The 19,498-nt window shown below is 42.0% G+C and overlaps 1 protein-coding gene across 11 annotated transcripts in view; it reads left to right on the top strand.

The window, feature by feature from the left end:
* The window catches only part of CEP170 (centrosomal protein 170), a 141,304-nt gene that overhangs the window by 84,674 nt on the left and 37,132 nt on the right, over positions 1 to 19,498 (top strand). For 10 of the 11 annotated variants that reach the window (XM_053301571.1, XM_053301627.1, XM_053301564.1 and 7 more), the window contains one exon: positions 8,820 to 8,969. The exons of the other annotated variant lie outside the window; for it this stretch is intronic. In XM_053301571.1, coding sequence (XP_053157546.1) covers positions 8,820 to 8,969 — 150 coding nt within the window. The remainder of the gene's footprint in view (positions 1 to 8,819; positions 8,970 to 19,498) is intronic. 11 annotated transcript variants of the gene reach the window in all.

Below are 19,498 nucleotides of genomic sequence, written 5' to 3'. Positions count from 1 at the left end.
TTTAGGCTGTCTTGGAGACCTGTTCATCAAAGTTCAATACATCCTTTTTGTATAAGTAGTTTTTTTTCATTCTCAAATACTTTGATTTCAGGCTGTAGGTAATGCAACATTTGTGGTTCATTTTAGGATTTCTTTATTTTATCTTTTCAAAACATATTGCTCAGGAACACTAAATGAACTCTCTAGTAATGCCCTTCATGTGGCTGCTCAAAGTTTTGCTATCATATCTTACCACTCACAACCACATATAGATTATATAGTAACCACCTTTTGGTTACTGTATAATTGCTGATCTGAAGAGCATGCACTCCTGGCTTCATATTGTCATGGTGTACCTGCCAATTGGGTTATGCAACTACAGTGATTACAGATGAAAGTTGTAATATTTTGCATTTATATAGCCCTTTTAAGTATGAAAAGCCCTTCACATGTATTAACTTCATGTAATCCTTAGAACAATCCTGTAAGGATCACCATATTGCAACTGAGGCTGAGGAGCAGTGACTTGCCAAAGGCCACCTACTCAGTTAATGGCAAAAGCAAAACTCATACAAGGGACGAAACTGTTCTCAGCTCAATATCTTGGCCACTTCATTCCATGTGTGTGTGTGAGAGAGAAGGAGAGAAAGAGATGCATTGTATACCAATGTTTATCTGTTTTACTTTATCATCTCCTGCCTTTCAACCAAGTTGATTCCTAAGGTGACTAGATGCAGCTAGACTGGGGTATGTGGCTTGTTTGGGCATTTATATACTGCTTTTCAGGTGAAGCACCCAAAGCTGTTTACATGAAAGCATTATAAAATAAGTATCAATAAAAGCCTATAATAATGGATGACTTCAATTACCCACACATAGACTGGGTACATTCACATTCAGGTAATGATAGAGGTCAAATTTCTAGATACGCTGTGCCCTAGAACAGTCGGTCATGGAACCAACCAGAAAGAAGGCAATGCTGGACTTAATCCTGAGTGGTTCTGAGGACCTGGTGCGAGATGTCAGTCTCATGGAACCTTTAAGGAACAGTGACCATAATCTGATCAAATTCAGCATACATGCAAGGAGAGAGTTGTCAAGAAACTCTAATCCAGATACTTTGAATTTCAGAAGAGGAAACTTCTCTAAAATGAGGAGTTTGGTGAAAAGAAAACTGAAAGGGAAAATCAGGAGAGTCACTTCACTCCAGAATGCATGGAGTTTATTTCAAACCACAATAATAGAAGCCTAGTTAGAATGTATACCAAAAAGGAGGAAAGGTACCACCAAGTCTGGGAGGATGCCAGCATGACTAATAAGTAAGTAAAGCTAATCCTCTGGGAGGATGCCAGCATGGCTAATAAGTTAATAAGTAAAGTCGAGGAACAAACAATGAGTGAAAGGGATTATTAAGGAGGATATGGAGATTGCAGAGAAGTTAAATGAGTTATTTGCATCTATCTTCATAGCTGAGCATATACTGTGCCTGAACTGAGCTTCTCGAGGACTGAGGCTAAAGAACTGAGTCAGATAGAGATGATGAGAGATGACATTCTAGACTGAAAATATTTAAATCTCCAGGCCAGATGGCATACACCCAAGCGTCCTTAAAGAACTCAAATGTGAAATTGCCGACCTCCTTGCAAAAATATATGTTTCCCTATAATCCGGCTCTGTATTGGAGGACTGGAAAGTACCTGATGTAACACGAATTTTCAGAAAGGGATTTGGGGGGATCTGGGAGATTACAGGCCAGTTAGCTTAATTTCTGTTCCAGACAAATTGATGGGAAACAGTCTTATGGATAAAATTGTTAAGCACATAGAAGATCAGGCTCTGCTGAAGGAGAACCAGCATGGCTTCTGCAAAGGTAAATCTTGCCTCACTAACCTTTTGGAGTTCTTTGAGAGTGTCAACCAGTGTGTGGATAAAGGTGATCCTTTTTATTTATTTATTTATTTATTTATTTGCATTTATATCCCGTTCTTCCTCCAAGGAGCCCAGAACAGTGTACTACATACTTGAGTTTCTCCTCACAACAACCCGTGAAGTAGGTTAGGCTGAGAGAGAATTGACTGGCCTAGAGTCATCCAGCTAGTATCATGGCTGAATGGGGATTTGAACTCAGGTCTCCCCAGTCCTAGTCCAGCACTCTAGCCACTACACCACGCTGGCTCTGATATATATATATATATATATATATATATATATATATATATAAAAAACTGTTGACATAGTATAACTGGACTTCCAAAAAGCATTTGACAAAGTTCCTCATCAAAGTCTCCTGAGAAAACTTAGCAGTCTTGGGATAAGGGGGCAAGTACATGTGTGGATTGCTAATTGGCTGAAGGGACAGGAAACAGAGGGTAGGTATAAATGGAGAGTTTTTGCAATGGAGGGAAGTAAGAAGTGGGGTCCCCCAGGGATCTGTACTGGGACTGGTGCTTTTTAATTTATTCATAAATGATCTAGGGCTAGGGGTAAGCAGTGAGGTGGCCTAATTTGCAGATGACACCAAACTATTTAGGGTAGTGAAATCCAAAAGACATTGCAAGGAGCTCCAAAAGGATCTCTAATGTGAGCAAGTGTAAAGTGATGCATATTGCGGCTAAAAGTCCCTATTTCACATACACACTGATGGGGCCTGAGATATCAATGACTGACCAGGAGAGGGATCTTGGGGTTGTGGTGGACAACTCATTGAAAGTGTCAACTCAATGTGTGGCAGCTGTGGAAAAGGCCAATTCCATGCTGGAATAAAACTGCTAATATTATAATGCCCTTATACAAAACTATGGTGTGGCCATATCTGGAGTACTCTACACATTTCTGGTCATCATATCTCAGAAAGGACATTATAGAACTGGAGAAATTACCTGGGGCTTCCATGTGTGTCCCACCCTGAGGTCCATGGAAGAAAGGTGGGACAGAAATGAGAGAATATATAGGTAGTGATGGGCTACTTTGAGGAACAGTGCCCCATATCTGATAGTTTTGTGGTGCCTTGAAACTTTAGTTGTACGCAGAAAGATGCTGTTTTGATCAGAAGTATTATAAAACACTTTTTTGCCTGCCTATAGACATAATGGATAATGACTGCAAACAGAGACATGGTGAGGTTTTTCGTAGTGTTTCAGGAGTTTAGCACTAGCCGTTTAACAAATACTTGAATAGTCTGCCATCTGGATGACATGCTATAGTCGTCTGGAGAAGGTGGATTTTTTCTTTGAGAAGGCTTCCTTTTGACTTTAAGCTTCATGCCGTATTCTGAGAAAATACAGGTTACCCCATAAGATACATCCAACAAATACAGTATGTAATTCAAATTCTTTATCATTCTACCCACCCCATTATGCATGTGACAGTATTGTAATTGTATAGCACTAGTCTGGCATTATTTCCTCAGCTATAAGCAGAAGTGATCCTGACCATTTCCCTGTCCTAGCTATAGCACAGTTGAGTTGCACTGATCCTAGTTTTATCTGTTAACTGTTTAATTTGAGTGACTATATAAAATTTTCTTGAGAATTTAAGATCACCTTGTGCAGTTTACCCATGTATCAAAGACGCATTAATAAGATTTTCACAAGTTTCCATGGGTTTGTAAGTGAATTATTTCCACATTCCCCAAAACTTTACAAGAGAAAAACCATTTTCCCCAACAATTTCACAGCCATAGGGATTATAGTTCTAAGTAAAATTGATGTTAAAATAACTTTAATGGATGAAATTTGTTCTGATACATTTATTGGAAGGATGCTAAATTAGGAAAGGTCAAGATACTTTGAAGAACTCAAGCAGCCAAAGACAGGATCAAAAACAGTAGTTGGTATAGCTGTTGCTTCATTGCCAGTTGTCATATATAAGTACCACGTTCACTGTATCTGGTTCATCTTTATTTAAAGACTGAGCAACATGACAGTCTTAGGAGCTTACATAGTATGAATAAAACACTCCCCACCACCCGCTGTGTAAAATGTATGATCTTGTCCATGTCGAAGCAGTGTCCCCAAACTGAGATGGTCAGTTTCAGGGCTACAGAAATCCTCCCTATATAAGGGAGCTCAAATAGCAATGTCCATATGTGAATGTGCACTGGCACATAACGAATAAATATCTATCTATCTATAATTATATAAGGTGTGCCCATGGCTAATCCTGTGCGTGGCAGCTCTCGCAACAGTTTGCAAGTGAGCTGCCAGGCGGGGGAAGAGGACAGCGGTGGCGGGGAAGAAAAGGCGAATGGGCAGGCAAGTGGTTGGGCAGCCAGGTGCGGGAGAGAAAGCGATGATCGGGGGGAGAGTGGCAGCTGGCTGGGGGTAAAGGTGAATGGGTGGGGGGATAAAGCGGCGGGTAGTGACTGCCCAGGTGGAGAGAGAAAAGACGGGGGAGAGGAAGCAGTGGCTGAGGGGAGGGAGGTCCAGCGGAAGCACATGCCATCTCCAACCTCCACTGTGAGCCAACGGGAGAGCACACGTTGTCTCCAACCAGCCTACTCACGAGGAGAACGGCCAAGCAGGCATGGGAGAAGGTGGCGAAACCTCCTTTGGGCCTGCCTGCCACCCAAATCACTGGTCGGGCGAAGGGAGAGGCCAATAATGGGGGACAATCTTAGAGAGGAGGGGTGACAATAAGGGAGGGAACAAAAAATGAGGGAAAGAGCCAGGTGGTGGGGGGATGAGAAAAAAGGGAGAACTAGAGGCGCAGATGCTCTGCGCCCAGGCCAGCTAGTAAAGATTATATTTCTCTTGCACCCAAATATGTTTTAAGAATGGGATCCAAAGAGTTACTTTAGGTGTTCTCAAAGACTTGGATACACACAACTTCTTAAAAAAACCTTTGACAGAAGCCCACCCTATTCCACAATCTACTCTTGACACTTCCCTCATTTTAAAAATAGGTTTGCTGTGTGGGATGGAGGGGCTATTGTACAAGAAAGATGATCTTTAATGATTTTTTAAAACTGATTTTGTATATTTCCACCATAGGAAATAATGGGGATTCAAAGTTGTCCTATCCTAACCCTAACATGGATCCCCAGCTTTCATTTAAAAAAAAAAAAGCTAAACTCTAGAGCTTGTAGAAGTGGATTTGTACAGCAAAATGTGTGGTCACTATTTTTCAAGAGTTTTGATTCTTTGGTGTCTAATAACTTTTCCTCATAATGAATCTCTATGAAGATTCACCTTCATTGTACACCTTCATTTCTTCTGTTCATTTTGACTGTCATTGGACCACCACACACACACACACACACACACACACAAACACACGAGTACTCAGTTTATTTTTAGGAATTTTTGAAGTGTTTAGATTTTTTGGTGTCTTCATTACACACTTTCATGATGATTGAGAACTGTCTATCAATGCTAGAGGGGCAAGTCCTTCAGGGAAAAAATATTTTTCAGCCAATAACTCAGGCCAAAAGTCCAGACACAAGATTCCAAAGTATGCAACCCTGCTTCCAAATGTAGGGCTACATTGGGGGGACACCTAGCCATCTGCAAAATGGATCTCAAAATTTTTGACTGGATAGTCTCTTAAATGGAGCACAGCTGGCATGGGAAGCTGTGATAGAGATTTGGCCTTAAAAAGTTTGATGGCTGCAGGAACATAATATCTTCCTCTAGTGTGAAAGTACTTCAGAATAGCAGCCACACTTCTTTGTGCTCCATGAGCTGCATATTCAATCTGGGCCTTCTTTCCCCCAGGAGTGTGAAAAACCAATCTCAGATACTTAATGCATTTAACCTGTTCATGTTTGTTACCAGAGATGCTCCACTTCAAGATCCTGGGACTTTTAACAAAGACCAGGATCTTGGTTTTCTGGTAGTTCATTGTTGGGCGATTGTCCACACAGTAGTGAGCAAGAGCCTTTAATGCTTTCCTTAACCCAGCTGAATTCCGCGATAAAATCACTGCATTGTCAGCAGTGATTGGGGATCACTGCCAATATTGGGGTGTGAAATTCTAGTTTGTCCATTTACTCAACTAAGGAATTAATATACAGATTGAACAATGTGCGTGCAAGTATACATCCTTGCTTAACTCCATTATGTATAGGAACATAACCAAATGGCCATTTGGGTTGCAGTGCACTCACAAGCATGTGTTATCAGACAGCTTCCTGATAAGGAGAAGCAATCAATTATCTATTGAGGAGGCCTCAAACTTCCTCCATAAAATGTCTCTGGAAATGAAGTTGAATACAAATTAAAAATCAACAAATGCTGAATGTAGGGAGAGTAGGGTTAGTTAGTTTGAGCTTGCTAGTATATTTCTCCACCATGTGCTGTAAAACTAGCCCATGGTAGAGTGACCAGCTATAAAACTGGCCTGCTCTTCCACCAGAATGTTATCTTGTTCTACCCCATCTTGGAGCTTCATATATAAATGCCTAGTGTACAGCTTGCTAACTATATGCTCAGGAGGCTAATTGGATTATGATTGCAGTGTCACTTTTTAGCCTACTTTCCAGTAGGCTTATGATATCACCCGATGTTCTCTGTGTGTGTCCGTGTGTGTGACTCTCCCCATCAACTTCGTAATGCCTGGACCACTATGAACCAAATCGGGCACAGTTGTAGAGACACCTCAATGACGTCATTTGTGATGTCATCTACCCTGATACAAGATGGATGCATAAATTTTTGAGGAACAAGTGGGCTAACTTGTGAATCGCCTAACCGATTTGAACCAAACTTGCTACAGCTGTAGGGACACATAGGGGTCCCCTAATGGTATGGTGTGTGATGATGCCATCCACTCCGATTCAAGATGGTGGTCACGTGAACATCTGAGGCGCAAGCCAGCTAATTTGTGAACTGTCTAACTCATTTGAACCAAATTGGGTACAGTTGCAGTGAGTGACACAGAGGGACACCTCGATGGCATAGTTTGTGATGATGTCATCCACACAGATTCAAGTTCCATACACTTTCGCGGATGCATAAACTTTTGAGGCGCAAGTGAGCTAACTTTTGAACCACCTAACCAATTTGAAACAAATTTGGTACAGCTGTAGGGAAATATAGGGACACCTCAACGGTGTAGTTTGTGATTGTGCCATCCACCCCAATCCAAGATAATGGTCATGTGAATGTCGGGGGCACAAGCTGGCTAATTTGTGGACCATCTAAACCATTTAAACCAAATTGAGTACAGTTGCAGTGAGTGACACACAGGGACTCCTCAATGTTGTAGTTTGATGATGTCATCCACTCTTATCCCAGATGGTGGACATGTGAACCTTTGAGGCACAAGTGCACTAACTTGAGGACTGTCTAACTGATTTGAACCACATATGGTACAGTTGTTGTGAGTGACACACGGGGATACCCCAAAGGTGTTGTTTGTAATGATCATCCACCTCAATCCAAGAGGGCAGTTGCATGAACATTTGAGGTGCAAGAGGTCTAACTTGTGGGCCTCAATTTGAACCAAATATAGTCCAGTTGTAGAGACAGTGAAAAGAAAGTAAGCCGATTAGTTCTTACTAGAATAATTTGTCTTCCCTTAAAAAAAAAAAAATTGTACGATAATGGCCAAACCCCAGTCACTACGAATCTATGTAGTTGGGCTATATAAGTGTAAAGGGAAGCTAAAACAGATGAATTTATTTATATAATGCTTTGTATGAAAATGTGTATGTCCCATGCATTTATTTAGCAGTGTTCAGATCCAGTAAAGTAAAAATTGTTCTACACTAACATAAACATCAAAAATATTTATGTAAGAATTACATGGATAAGTGTCTTGAAAATGGCTATGAATCAAACAAGATGAATTTGTAAGAGGGGCATTTCAGTAATAAGGAGCAGCAGAGAAGATTGATGGTAGATAAGCAGAGATCAAGGTCCAAAATAATAGGACAGATATGAAGGAATGAGATAATGGAGACAGCTAAAGGTAAGTAGAAGTTTGAGCTAAACACAGTAAGATACTGCAAGGAATGGTATAGATAAGTAAGGTGATCAAAGGGTGGCTTCATGAAGTTGCTGGCAAGTTTGTAAGTTAAAATGCTGGGATATATTGGGAATCAGGAGCACACACTCCCAGTGGATGTGATGTCTGAACCTGGCTAAGTCCAGTTCCTGTACTCTGCTCTCAACATTCTCCACCAATTTCAAATCTTGGTTACAGAACTTGGGAGAATGTTGGGTGGAGAATCTCAAGAACCAGACTTGCATTCTTCATCGGAAAGAAGGCAGCTACTTAGACTTGAGATTCACCAGCTGTCTTCATCTCTTCTGGTTGCAGTATTGTTAGAGCTAACATCCCCTTCTCAAAAATCCCTGCTGATTTTTGCATTGTTTCTGAATCTCATTGTGGGCTGCTTTGGCTTGTTGCATTCATACACTTAGCTGTTACTGTTGAAGAGCATAATGCTAGCGACACTGCACAAATTTAGATGGATATAATCTTAAATATGAAAATGTATATTAGCTACAAGAAGTGCTACATTAAATATTTTGAAGACATTTATTTCTGTAGTTTGACCATTCTTTATATATTATTATTATTTATTTATTAAATTTATACCCCACCCAAAGTTACGTCTCTGGGCGGCTAACAACAATTACATATATAACAACAACATATATAACATTAGGATAATATATTTGAACCTTTCCCCAAACAGAAACATATCTATTCCTGCTCACAAAATTTTGTTCTGTTTGATAGCAAATAGCTGGCAATATTTACATAGCAACAAATTGTTAAAGCTTTTTTTTAACTAGCTAACTGCTTTGGTAGAGGTACCACCCATATATTCAAACTGAATATTATTAGGAAGGCCTTCAGTTAATGTGTGTGATGATTTGTTTTATTTTCAGGTTTTTGGAGTGGATGACAGCCAGGATTATAATAGGCCTGTTATCAACGAGAGCCAGAAAGATTTAGTAAAAGATTGGGCTATAAATTCTGCTACAATAGTGCTGGAAGAAAAAAGACCACTGAGTACAACTGGATTTCTTGACACAGAGGTAGAATTCAATTTTTGATGGTCTTCATCTTTTTTCTTCCAATAAAGGAGAGGACCTTATTTTAGTCAGTGTTAAGTAGCTAGCAAGCAAAGCTTGTTTAGAGAACATTAACTAACTTCTATATTAATCTTTTTATATTTCTGGTTTCTATAGTAAAAGCTTAATCCTTCCTATTTCTTAAAAACCATGGACATTTGCCACTTTTTAATAGCTTCATTTGCACATACTACATATCGTGTTTTTCCTGTGCAACATTTCATTTATGTATCCAATTGTGCCCATACTGCGCATTCAAGGTACACAAGAGAATATATTGGGCAGCTAAGGAGGTGGGGAGTGTTAGATTTGCTGCATTGTTTGTTATAATGTACACGGATTTGAAAAAATCCAGACATTTCTGAGAACTGAAGGAAAGAGCTTCTGGAATCTGAGCTCAGATGAAGGGATGTTGATCTTTCTAAATCACTGCTTCTACCAAGGGACTGCCATCCTATGCAAAAGAATCAGTATGGTAGACACAAGACTTCTGCATAACTCTGTGTATAAACCTCTGTGATAACACTTGGTCAATTTTAGTAATAGTAAATGACTTCATAAAAGCTGTTCAGCTGCTTAATGAATGGTCATAGTATCTTTTTTTTAAAAAAAAAAATCTATATAAGACTTTCATATATCATCAACATACAAAAACAATCAAGCCTTGGATTGGATTATAGAGCAGTAAGGAAATATGAATGAAGTGCGGTAACATCTGAAGCCTGATATATACCTGTGATGTTGACAGGTCAGGTTTGCTACAGTATGTACACAGAAGTTGTTCCATTCATTAATATAGGAAATTTTTTTGTCATTGTTTATATCTTACTTTTTGTTACCTGAAGCGGAATCTCCTACTATCTTTTATTCTAGTACTCTAATAAAAAACAGTATGGGTCACATACTAAGTAATAACTAAGTCCTTTTGAAATCAGTTGGGCATAAGTTATTAATAAATTGCCCCACTAATTTCAGTTGTGCTTAGTCATCACTAATTAGTCATAGAGATGTGCAGAACATTCTGCAGTCAGAATGTTCAACCTTAAAACAGGCCATTTCAAGTGTTCTGAGCTTGGAACAGCACACCCTTCAAATGAAGGCCCTATTTTAAGCTCGGAAGGAACAACCCCATCCCAAGTTGGAATGTTCCAAGCCTGTCTGAGTGGCATTTTAAAATCCAAAATGGTGCTTTTCTAGCCTTTGCGCATACATGGCGGCCATTTGCTTGATCAGCACACAATTCCAAAATGGCGCTTGGAATGTTTCAAGTGTTCTGAATTAGTCAGAATGCAATCCTATATGTTCTGTTTATCATCATCATCATCATTTTATACCTTGAACCTGCAAGCAATATCTGAATCTTTCCTTTTCTGCTTTTTTAAAAAAATTAGTGTTTATTACATAGATCTGTTTTAACTTAATTTAAATTTTTGTTAAGATTTGCAATTTCTCTTAAAGTGTCTGGTGCTATGTTTTCTTTTCTGGAGAAAGGGGAAACTAGTGGAATTCTCAGTTATCCCAGTTAGACAGAACTAGTGGGCCCAGGCACAGAGCAGCTGTGCCTCTAGTTGGGCCCAGCAATCACCCCCTCCCCATGCCAGCGAGCCTCACCCCAGTGGGCCAGGGCCAGGCCATCCTGCCACCTCCTCCTGGTCAGCAGGGCTTTGTCCGCCCACCTCTTCCAGCCGGCAGAGCTTCGCCCGCCGGCCCTCCGCCTCCTGGCTGTCGCCATTATTTTTCTCCGCTTCAATGCTGGAACTCTTACGTGCTCTCAAGCATCTCTGCGCTAGTACTTGATTGCTCCCCTCACCCCCGCCACAGCTCCCCTCACCTCAAAAATCTCCCCAACCTCACCTGAGCTGCACTCCTGCTCCTCCTTGTCCATCCCATTGCTTCCATCCCCCTCACCCCTCTTGGTCGTGGCTGCAGCCTTGCTGCCGCCTGTTGGCCAAGCTGCAGCCCCAGAGACCTCCCCACCCTCACCTGAGCCCCGCTTCTGCTCCTCCCCACAGGAGCAGCAGCAGTGGTTGACCGGGCCATTCCTTGCTGCTGCCACCACCATGGCCACTCGTTCCCCTGAGGCGACTGACAAGCCCGGGCCCGTCCCTTGCCTGCCTGCCTCCCGCTGACAATGGCCTCAGTAGCCCCAAACAGCAGCAGTGGTTGACTGGGCCCTTCCTTGCTGCCATGGCAGCTCATTCCCCTTAGGCTGCTGACAGAACATCTTCTGACCAGTAACAGTTGCATTCCAACTGACCTTAACCATCACAGGTTCCTCCTCCTTATCTGCATATGGAATCTCCACTGCCCAATCACCATAGTGCTTCTGCTCTCACAGGCTCTTTCTCCCTATCGGCATATGGAATCTCCACTGCCCAATCAGGTGCTTCAGCGGGGGCGTGGCTTGCCACATCCCCATGCATCCGCCTGGTCCATCTACAGGAATTAATAATACTAGCCAACCCTCACAGAGCATCTGTGCGCTCTTTGGGGGCCTGCTGTTCCCCCCTCCAGCCCCACTCTCTTTTGTCCCCCTCCCCACATCCTCCAGCCCCACTCTTTGTCCCCCTCCCCCACCCTCCTGCCCCACTCTGTCTTGCCCCCTCCCCCCTGCCCCACTCTCTCTTGTATTCCTCTTGCAGTCTTCCTCCCATCCTGGCCTCTGATGCCTCTGGCGGCCAGGCCCAGCCGGGCCGCCGCCTCTTCCATATCTGGGATGGCCTGGCCAGACCAGGCAACCCCGCCACCTCTTGCCAGGTCAGGGGGCTGCTGCCGCCTCTGCCATACCTGGATGGCCTGGACAGCACAAGCCGTCCCTCCGCCTCCGAGCAACCAGCCTCCACCTCTGGCCGTTTTGTGGCCCGCCCCCACTGCCGCCATTTTTTCTTTCCACTCAACTCTCACTGGGCCCAGGAACTCTCGTAATGTGTCACGAGAGTTCTGCCGCCAAATCAGGAGGACACGCACCGGCTTAGAGAATTAAATATATAGATAGAAGATATAATAATATAGATGTGTTCTATTATGTTATTTTAAGGTTACACAGTACTCTTTAACAGAAAATCTGGATTAGTCTCCAGAAACCGGATACAAAAATCTCGCTCATGCTGCCATCTTTTCCAGGGCAGAATTCTAGCCAGTTCCCAGAACAAATTTATCTATGTAACCTAACTGAACTTTCTTGTTTTGTCACAATTCTCCAAAAAAGCACTGTAAACCCAATTTTATGACTTTGCTTCATGGTGAAAATTAAAGTGAAATTGGAAAGCTTGAAACGGAAGTAAATATAACAAGTGAACTTTCCCCCCACATCCAACTCTAAATTCTGCAGCCAAAGCACAACCACCCAGATATTATGAGTTTTACTTGGAATGTTTAGGATTTCAGAGAATCTGTTGAAAAAACCTGAAGTAGCTGATGAAGGTGGAGGAGCTTTTGGTTTGAGAAGCCAATAATCCTAGCTATATTGAGGCAGGCATTTTTCTCAGAAGTATGAGTTGAAGACTCATTGCTTGATTCTGTGTTTTCTAATCCCTTAATGTTTGGGTATCATGTTCTCAAGTTGTACCTAAAACCAGGATGGGCTTGGAAGCTTGTATAAAATCAGAGCTAGGATTATTGGGAATCCTTTATAAAGGTAATTCAAGAGCCACAAATAGCTCTTGGGCAGTATATTACTCACCCCTGAATTAATCTTTCAGTATTTTGCTCTTTCAGACAGCCACAATATTCTTCATTCTGCTTCTAGACACAAACTATTTTATTTAAAATGTCACTGTAAATACTCGTGTTATGAATATCAAATATGAACATGTTTAAAATTATCTCTGATATATTTAAATAATATTCCTGTCTTGTAGAATCTGTAATAAGTTACTCCATAACATATCCATTCATTTATCTTTCAATCTGTCCTTTAATACGAACATTACCAACTTAAGTCCAGCTTTGTTATCTGGGAGGGCTTACTTGGATTCCAACAATAATTTCAGAAGGCAATTATAAGTGGAACAATGGTTCTTGAAAACTTAAGATCTTTTATTTCCTTCCGGAAACTGTCAAAGTATGTTAAAATGGCTAATTATCAGTGCTTCCTAGTTAACCTTCCTCTGTCTATCCTTGAAATAATGAGAAATCGCAGACTTTTCGATTTCTATTCGAACTTTCTTTCCCTCCAGTATTTCAAGAAGAATGGGGGGGAAAGGGTTTTTTTTTTTTAATTTGTCTTTTAAAAACTTGTTTTAGTTGCATGATACTGATGGATATTATACTGCCCTTCCCTTGTACCTTCTCCTTGTTTTGAGAATAATAGAGTCAAAAAAGGTGATTTGTGGTTTTATGAGCCTGGAATATGCAGTCATGGGAACAATGTGTATTAATGTAATCCAGGGGCCTATTAATTCATAATCCATATCATAGGTCAGCAATAGTAAGTTGGCTTTAATGAGGGTCTTCATCAGTTGTGACTTCAAACTGAACTAGAAAGAGCCTACAACATCACCTGAACATGTTACACATTTATAGGTAGGTGGGTAGGACAGATGGTTTAATTCAATGTTTATTTGTTGTTCCTATTCATATCTATACATGGATTTGTCCTGTTTCACAGAACTTGGAATCTTGTACTATAGTTTGTACTATGGAAGGTAGTGCAGATATCCACTATAGTTTCATAATTTGAGAAACGGGGCACAGAAGATCTAAAAAGCGTGAGAAGGGGGAGTGCAACTCAGAGTTTTAGAGATGCTGATTTTAAATAGATTTCCTTAAAAGATTAGTACTTATTATATAAAAATAAAGCACCCTTCCTTATCCTGTAGAGTAGGTCTGCAAAGCTTTGGTCCTCCAGCTGTTGTTGACTACAACTCCCATCTCCCTTGTTGGCCACTGTGGCTGGGGATGATGGGAGTTGTAGTCCCAAAACAGTTGTAGGACTGAAGTTGTGCAGCTCTGTAGATCTTGGACTCCAAAACCCAGTCACTGCTGCAGGTTTTGTTATGATCTTTTCCCAAACAGTTGCTTAATATTTTGAAATTAACCCAGTTGACCCATATTTATAGTATTTGGTTTTTATCTGAGTCCATATTATGATTGACTGGCTTTAAGGGACTTGTACAGCAGGAAAACAACCTGCCTAGAGAGCAGGAGACTGTTGGTTCGAATCCCCGCTTGTGTGATTCCCAGAATATGAGAAACTCCTATATCAGGCAGCAGTTATATAGGAAGGTACTGTAAGGCATCAACTCATACTGTGTGGGAGAAGGCAATGGTAAGCCACTCCTGTATTCTACCAAGACAACCACAGGGTTCTGTGGTTGCCAGGGTCGACACCAACTTGACAGCACAACCAACATCTGTGCAAATGCATCATTAAATAAAGGGGTTCTTCATTCTTTGGGTAAAATATGTAATCAATATGTGAAAGAATACAGAGCTATTTCAAGTAAATAGTCTTATAGTCTTTCCCCTCACTTGCTCTTATTTTGTGTAACATATTTTACAGTCTTCAGACTACTTCTGTAATTTACTACTACAGCAGACTAAGTAGGCTCTATGACAGCCACCTACTGGACAAGACACTAATCACAACTCCAAGATCAATCAAACTATCTCTGCTTTAAGCCCTGTGATTTAAGAAACTCATAACACCCATCCTAATCCTACTACAGGAGAGCGGGGGGATCTGTGCTATTGAGTTAATGAAGCTTTATTACAATAATCTTTCCATGCTATTCTTAATGTTATTTGCACATCATATCATCTGTGGTCTTGTTTATAAAGCATACACTGCAAAGCCTAGTCCTGTCCTTTTTTGATTCTGTAAAGGTCCTGGAACAAAGCAATGTCTCAACAATACTCTACCCAAAGCCACTTCAGTTACTCACCCAGGATGCCAAAATTGCCAAAATTCAGATAACCCTGCTAACTGAGCAAATCGGCAACTTTGAAAGTGGTCATTCTCTTTGTTTAGCAGGGAGAGAGCAACTGGTCCTATCCCGCCCCAGCACAGCACCCCTCCAGTGGCTGTTGTTGGTGTCTGCTTTATGTTGCTTTGTAGACTGTGAGCCCTTTGGGGATAGGGAACCATCTTATGTATTTATTATTTCTATATAAACCACTTTGGACATTTTTGTTGAAAGGGTGTGTGTGTGTGTTTGTGTGTGTGTGTGTATAGTGGATTTAAGCCCAACCTTTGTCTCAAAGGAAGCCCATGTGGGTGGGGGGAGGAAAATGCTGAATCATTTCCTCCATGTTTGCTCAATAAAGGCTGTTCCTTCTTAAAACTTAAACTGCTTTCTCAGTAGCTGATTCGCTGCCACCACACACTAATAATTACAGAGTTTGGCCCCACCCCTGGATTTGGGTGAATGTCCATGGAGACCCTCCTTCCCTTTTCTAAGGGAAAAGTCCAAAAACCCTTCCACATGCAGCCTACCCATGATGGGCACGCTTGGTAGAGTGAGTTGCTGTGCAATCAAACTTGAGATGTGTTTGCACCAGAGTAAAGCCCCTTTTCCTTAGTTAAAAATCTACTCAGAAGCAGGTAAAATACAAAGAACAAAAAGAGAAAAAAACTTTTTTTCAAAATACTACAGGCTGCTTCAGTCTGAGACTTTCTCAGCTTTTAGTTACAGGTAACAAAAACACCAGTACTTGCAAGAATACGTCAAAAAGCACCTCAGACTATATTGAGGCAGCAGGGCTGGAATTTAAATCTCCATTTCACAGAGCAACAGCCTAACTAGAGTCATAATTGCTTGTAGACTCCAGTGGCTAAGCTTTCGAGATGCTGCCTCCCCCCACACGTAACACCCATGGATCATAGCCATATAGACCAGAAATAAATGGTGTGGGGCTGAAACAGCACAGGCTTGGTGTACAAGAGGCCCCAATTCAATGCCTAACCATGGTCTTTCATGGAAAGGAGACAAACAGATGCGCACACACAAACACACATTCTGAAATCAGAGGGAGTGGTGCAAGGACCAATCGCCTCATTCAGAGAACTATCTAGACCTACTCATGACCCAAGATGTCTTTTTTTTTTAAAGTTATCCTCAACTGATCCTGCCACACCTCCTCCATGTTCATTTAGCTGATGGCCAGTGCCTGCTGGATCTACCCCCACCCCCTTGGCCTTTTTGACCAATCAATCTCCTCCATTTCATGTTAGTTGAACTGATAGGCTGATCCAACAGTACTCATGAAGGTTGTGACAACTGTTGCCAACAGTAGTCATGAAGGTCAGGACAACTTTGCTTGTCCTCATCCTTGCTGGTAGTCCATTTGCAAGGACATCTTAAATTCCCAACCCTGGTGTTGTATTGTGAAGAACTTCACAGTCCCCAGTTGTGTATCCCATCCTGAAGATAGCTGAGGAAAGTAAGTGTGGTAAGGGAGAAGAACCAAGGGCACAGATAGAAACAGTCAAATATTTTACTGAAGATTTGACTCTGTGATGTCATGAGTTCTTTGAAGGAACGAGGTAGCCAAGCTTTTTGTCCCTACAAGTCTCCTGTATCTGAGAAAGATATACCTGTAGCCCCCTTTATAATATTTTAACTATTGCCTTTCTAGAAAACACAGGAGGCCTGATTGAATTAAATATGCTAAATCCGCAGAGTAACACTGATTTCCATTTGCTCCCAGGTATTGGCCTCTCTTATGATATCCATGTAGTGATGGTGGGGGATCATCCTTGAACTTCTGAGTACTGGATGATTAGTTCACAAATGCCAGCTTGACATACTAGTCAACTTTTATTTGTGGGGTTCATCAACAACCTCTCCCCTCTTCTGAGTCCCCGAGCACACACACAGAACTCAGAGAGACTATTTCATTAGTACGTTGCTTGGAAGAGTATAAAATATCAAGAATCTTTTCCAAGCAGTTCAAAAGTCTTCTGCTATTTCTCATCTTATCTTTAATCTGCTGAGAACTTGAGACAGGATCTGCATGCTGCTGAGTGTTCTGCTCATCAGGGAGCATGAGGTACTTGCCCTGGAAAGCTGTGAGTTGATGTGGATGAATGACTGCCTAGTTGTCTGTGGAAGTATGATAAAAAACGGGTAGCAACTAGAATAGGCAGTACATGCAACTGAATGCTTGGTGACGAGTGATTGAAAAAGTGTGCTACATACACTGGGATGTGCTCCCTGCTGTCCCAGTGGTTTATAGGTTTACATTTCAGAATTCACTTGTTAGGGCAGAAGTCACCTGTTAGGGAAGATGACTAATTAAGAATATTTATATTTTGCATTTTGATCTAAAGGAACTTCAAGGCTGCTTACAATAAAGTGTGCAGTGCAAAAGTTATATTGGTAGAGCAACTAAGATGGATGCTGGAGGGGTCGTGATATTAAAGTCTCTCCCTAGACCTTGGCACAACTATAGCTGCTCTCGGGGACCTGTAACAAGCTTAGGAGAATGGCTCCCTTCAGATAGCATGTTGCCAGGCAACACAAGATGTACCACTCCCTTAAGTTGGCTTCACACACAGACCAGATGGAATTAGGACAATGTTCAGTGGTCTTATGTAGATGGTAAACTATAAGTGCCCTAAAATGTCTCAACTGATTGATCTGCTCCATGTGTCCTGGCTCTGATCTTGCAAGGAAGACTACATCATGATTGATGGACAAGCAGTATCAATAAGTGGAATGGGGTGCATAAAGTTTCCCCCCCCCAAAAGTGTTCCCCATTACCTTCACTGGATTATGATGGGAACTGTTCTGCTCTTATATACTCCATACTTGCTGCATCAGAGACACTGTAAAATAGAGAAGGTGAAATAAGGATTTTCTAGCTGGTACATGTATTCCTGTATTGCAGGGGGGATGACAAAACTCTGTGGCCAGGATTGTTTGTGTGGTCTGTATACTTTGAGTGCTCAGGTTAGAGGATGGAGTTTGTTTAGGAGTCCCTCTTTGAAGTATGGTAGTCTTCTGTCTGGCTTATCTGTGTGAGGTACCGTGATATTACACCCTCATTTGCAGCAGTGGATTTGGAGTTTCTGTTGTTGTTTTATATCTGAAGTTCTGAGATGGCATAACTGTATGTTTTCAGATTATTGTAAGCAAGACAACCTTTCTATCTGTGTGTGTGTGTGTGGGTGCAAAGATCCCTTTCACCAGTTTTCCACTGAGTGCTCTAAATTGCATAGATATAAGTCATGTAACCCCACCACCTTGAAATATATTAGATCTGAGTTTCCTTTTTTGAATCTTCTATATTCTTACAGCAGTGTTTTTCCTTGCAAGGCCCAGGAGCCAGTGGCAGTTCCCTGACTAATTGTTTGTTAGACCTGTGATAATTTTTAGCTGAATCCAAATACTTTGCACAGTCTTCCTATCAAGTCCCCATTCCCCCTGCACAGTGCTGGGATTTGCTAGAACTGGTGAGGCTCCTTTAAGGGAAACTGAACCGTGCCAAGCCCTAGCACAATCCTGGATGGCACTCATCAAGTTCTAGGAAGGACTTTACTTCCAAGCACTCTATATGTACCTTCCAAAATGGCACTGGGGCTTGACAGGGCTCTGTCAGGGGGTCCACTCAGCTCCAGGAAAAATAGAACACTGCATGGAGGTCAGTGTTAGGGATGTGCAAGCCGGCTTGATTCGGGTGGTCCTAGGACGAACTGGACTGATCCCCATGGGGGAAGTGCCAGCTCAAATCGGATCACCCCCTGGTTGGTGGATCTGGCTTGTGGGCCAACTCGGGTGGACATACTATAAATGGGAAACCAGCTAGGATTCCCCTTTACAAGTACAGGGGATTTCCTAGCCTAAAAAGGCTTTTCTTTCACTTTAAAGCAGTGTGTGTGTCTGTGTGTGTGTTTGTGTAGCGCTTAATGTTTATCTTCAAAATGAAGCCTTGTGGGTGGCAGTGGGAGGCAGCAGTGGGGGCTCCCTCCAACCACTTTGCCGGCGGGTGAAATGCTTAACTTTTATCTTTAAAATAAAGCCCTGCCAGTGGCAGCTCTTCCAACCACTCTCCCACCCTTCCAAATGATAGTCTGGGCTGGCTGCGGCCTGGTTGGAGAGGCCTCTGCACCATCAGGGTTTCATTTTAAAGATTAAACTTAAGTATTTTGCCTGCCAGCAGGCAGTTAAATGAGAAAGCCTCCACCACTGCCTCCCAAGGCGCCCCCCCCCCCCGCTGTTGGGGCTTCATTTTTAAGGTAAACATTAAGCATTTCACCCAACCACCCCCACCCCCACAAAGTGAAAGAGAAACCATTTTAGGGTAGGAAATCCCCTGTACTTGTAAAGGGGAATTCTAGCCGGATTCCCCCTTACAAGTATACCCCCTGAGCTGGCCCGTGAGCTGGACCAGAACCAGCCAGGCTGGATCAAACCCGAGCCCCCCCGGGATGGCTCGAATCCAGTCTGGATTTGAGCTGAACCAGGCAAATGTCCGGCTTGCACATCCCTAGTCAGTGTGGTGGGAAATGGCTCTCTCACAGACAATGTTTTGCCGAGGTGGCCCCCTGC

This window comes from Hemicordylus capensis, chromosome 1, assembly GCF_027244095.1.
Source record: "Hemicordylus capensis ecotype Gifberg chromosome 1, rHemCap1.1.pri, whole genome shotgun sequence".
Taxonomy (NCBI): domain Eukaryota; kingdom Metazoa; phylum Chordata; class Lepidosauria; order Squamata; family Cordylidae; genus Hemicordylus; species Hemicordylus capensis.
This window is presented reverse-complemented; position numbering and strand designations above follow the sequence as displayed.